The sequence below is a fragment of the Eschrichtius robustus genome, chromosome 6 (genome assembly GCF_028021215.1).
Source record: "Eschrichtius robustus isolate mEscRob2 chromosome 6, mEscRob2.pri, whole genome shotgun sequence".
Taxonomy (NCBI): Eukaryota; Metazoa; Chordata; class Mammalia; order Artiodactyla; family Eschrichtiidae; genus Eschrichtius; species Eschrichtius robustus.
Genome location: NC_090829.1, coordinates 133,508,543 through 133,510,922, shown reverse-complemented (window position 1 = coordinate 133,510,922; position 2,380 = coordinate 133,508,543). Strand labels below are relative to the sequence as shown.

The window sequence follows — 2,380 nt, the reverse complement described above, 5'->3', positions numbered from 1 at the left end:
CTTGAAGCATATTCAGGAATGTTCCTTGTTCATTAGAAGCTCCGTTAGCTATGGGAGGGTGACTGATTAAGTTATGCCTAAAACATTAAGTATCAACAACAACCCAAGCTTGGTGTGGGTGTGTAATTAGTCCCAGTCAGAAGGGAGATAGTGTCATGATGGAATGGTGGCATGTTTGATGTTACTGTCGATGGACACTCATTGTATCCAAGCAAAATGAATGAGGGATGAAGTGTGGGCTGGGATGACCAATAGCTCTGAAACTGTCAACCAACCTTAATCCTGGGACTAAGTACAGTCCAGAAGCCTATGATTTAGTTACCAAACTACTAAACTTTCTTTATGAGGATGAAGGCTTCTCAAGAGACAATTAACCTGGAGAGTCACAAGATGTTCTAACGCAAGCCAGTGTGAGCCAAGGAAGCCAGGAAGACCAGGGTGGGAGCCCCACTCACCAGCAAGGATATATAAAAGCTCGGAGCCTGAAGTGGCATTCACAGTTCAGGAGCCAGCTTCAGCAAGTTACTCACATCTCTCCATCTGGCACCATGTCCTACAACTGCTCCACAAGGAAACTCTCTTCCAGGATGATTGGAGGACAATACACTGCGCCAGTGGCCCCAGTTGCCACAGTTTCTACCCCGGATGCTGACTGCCTGAGTGGCATCTATTTGCCCAGCTCCGTCCAAACTGGCTCCTGGCTCCTGGACCACTGTCAGAAGACCTGCTGCGAGCCCATTGCTTGCCAGCCAACCTGCTACCAGCCAACTCCTTATGTCTCCAGCCCTGTCCGGATGACCTGCTCTCGGCAAACCACTTGTGTCTCCAATCCCTGCTCAACTCCCTGCAGCCGGCCGCTCACTTTTGTCTCCAGTGGCTGTCAGCCCCTGGGCGGCATCTCTACTGTGTGCCAACCAGTGAAAAGTGTCTCCACTGTCTGCCAGCCGGTGGGAGGAGTCTCCACCATCTGCCAACCATCCTGCGGGGTCTCCAGGATGTACAAGCAGTCCTGCGTGTCCAGCTGGCGAAGAATTTGCTGAGTGTGCAGGGGCCCGTGAGCGAATCAAGACTCCATGACCTGCCAGCTGTGTTTCCAGGATCTTCCAACAAGCTGCCTGTTCCTGAATAACTCTTCATTGCTGACCCCTGTTCTAACTGCCTGACTGCTGGCTGCCAGGCTTGAATAAGCTGACGTTGGCAATCTAACGTTTTTCTGGCCAGCACCAATCTTGTTTTAAGTGTTTGATCACTGGTGGCACATATACCTCTGGATGTTTCCAGAAATTTACCACCCATGCCCCAGTCTCTAATGGTTTTGGCATGTTTTGACCTAGCTGCTTTGTCTTCTGGCTTGTTTTTGTGCCTCGGAAAAAGGGAACTTGTTTCGCTCTGTATTTCTCAATAAACCTTAATTACTTGGCATTACAAATATACGTCTCAGTAGAGTTCTTTATTTGCAAGAATTTTTGCTGTCTGTGAATCATCCTTTGCTGATTAGGGTCTGATTTTCTTTTCTGAGAATGGAGTATGGGTTCAGTCACTGTGTTTAATGGCAAGCAAGGGATTACCTTATATTTCACTCGGTTAGAGAGTCTTTGGACATGTACTCAAGTAGAGTGACTGGTCCTCTATATTTCCCCCAATTTTTTATGGGCTTGCAGAATAATTTCCATGCAGGACAAAGAAATCTTACCTGAGAAACCAAGTAGTTTGGGGAATTGTACAGCGAAGGGTACAATGGTGTCAGTTAGAGGTTCAGAGTCTTACTTCATCAGAGGACCACAGTGGAAAACTTTGCAAAGGATCCCTCCATGATTAGATGGGAGGCAGGGAGAAGGAGGAAGGATGAAGACATCAGTTTCTAGGTCCTGAGATTTATGGCATGAAAAAGGTGGCTGTAGCTTTCTAGTTCCCTCACTTGCTGCTGTGTATTGGTAGATCCCCAAACATGTTCGGAGTAACCTAAAGTTCTGTGTTTTAGTTAATCTGGGCAGGGAAGACTTAAAAACAAATTTCAAACACATGTTGGTTTATTTTAATACTTAGAGCCTTATTTTGTGCTTGCTTTCCATTGGAGCCCACATGCAGATAAAACAAGCCATCTGCACTGGTGGTCAACACGCTAACTCCTTCTGCCTTTTTTAGGAAGTGAGAACTGACCGCCAGTTGGTTTCCTTTTGTCCTCATTCTCTGTTACGTCCAGAAACACATCTCTATATTTCCTTTTCAGAGTTGCTCAAGGAGAAACAGTAGAGAAAATTTTTTTTTTTTTACAGAAAATGGAGGCACATGAGGTGTGCCTGCCAGGAGCAATGGGTGCCTTTTCTCATAACAGAGGTGCTTTAGTGCCTTATGGAGAATCTGACCATCCACTTCTTTT

At 46.3% G+C, this 2,380-nt stretch overlaps 1 protein-coding gene across 1 annotated transcript; it reads left to right on the top strand.

Moving 5' to 3' along the window:
* The first annotated feature begins 548 nt into the window (after window positions 1-548).
* On the top strand, window positions 549-1,040 carry KRTAP11-1 (keratin associated protein 11-1). Its single transcript, XM_068545748.1, has one exon. It carries the CDS (start codon window positions 549-551, stop codon window positions 1,038-1,040), a length of 492 nt encoding a protein of 163 aa, XP_068401849.1.
* The last annotated feature ends 1,340 nt before the right edge of the window (window positions 1,041-2,380 follow it).

Bases quoted from the DNA above. Each gene is read 5' to 3' on its own strand.
- KRTAP11-1 (XM_068545748.1), top strand. From the start codon at position 549: ATGTCCTACAACTGCTCCACAAGGAAACTCTCTTCCAGGATGATTGGA.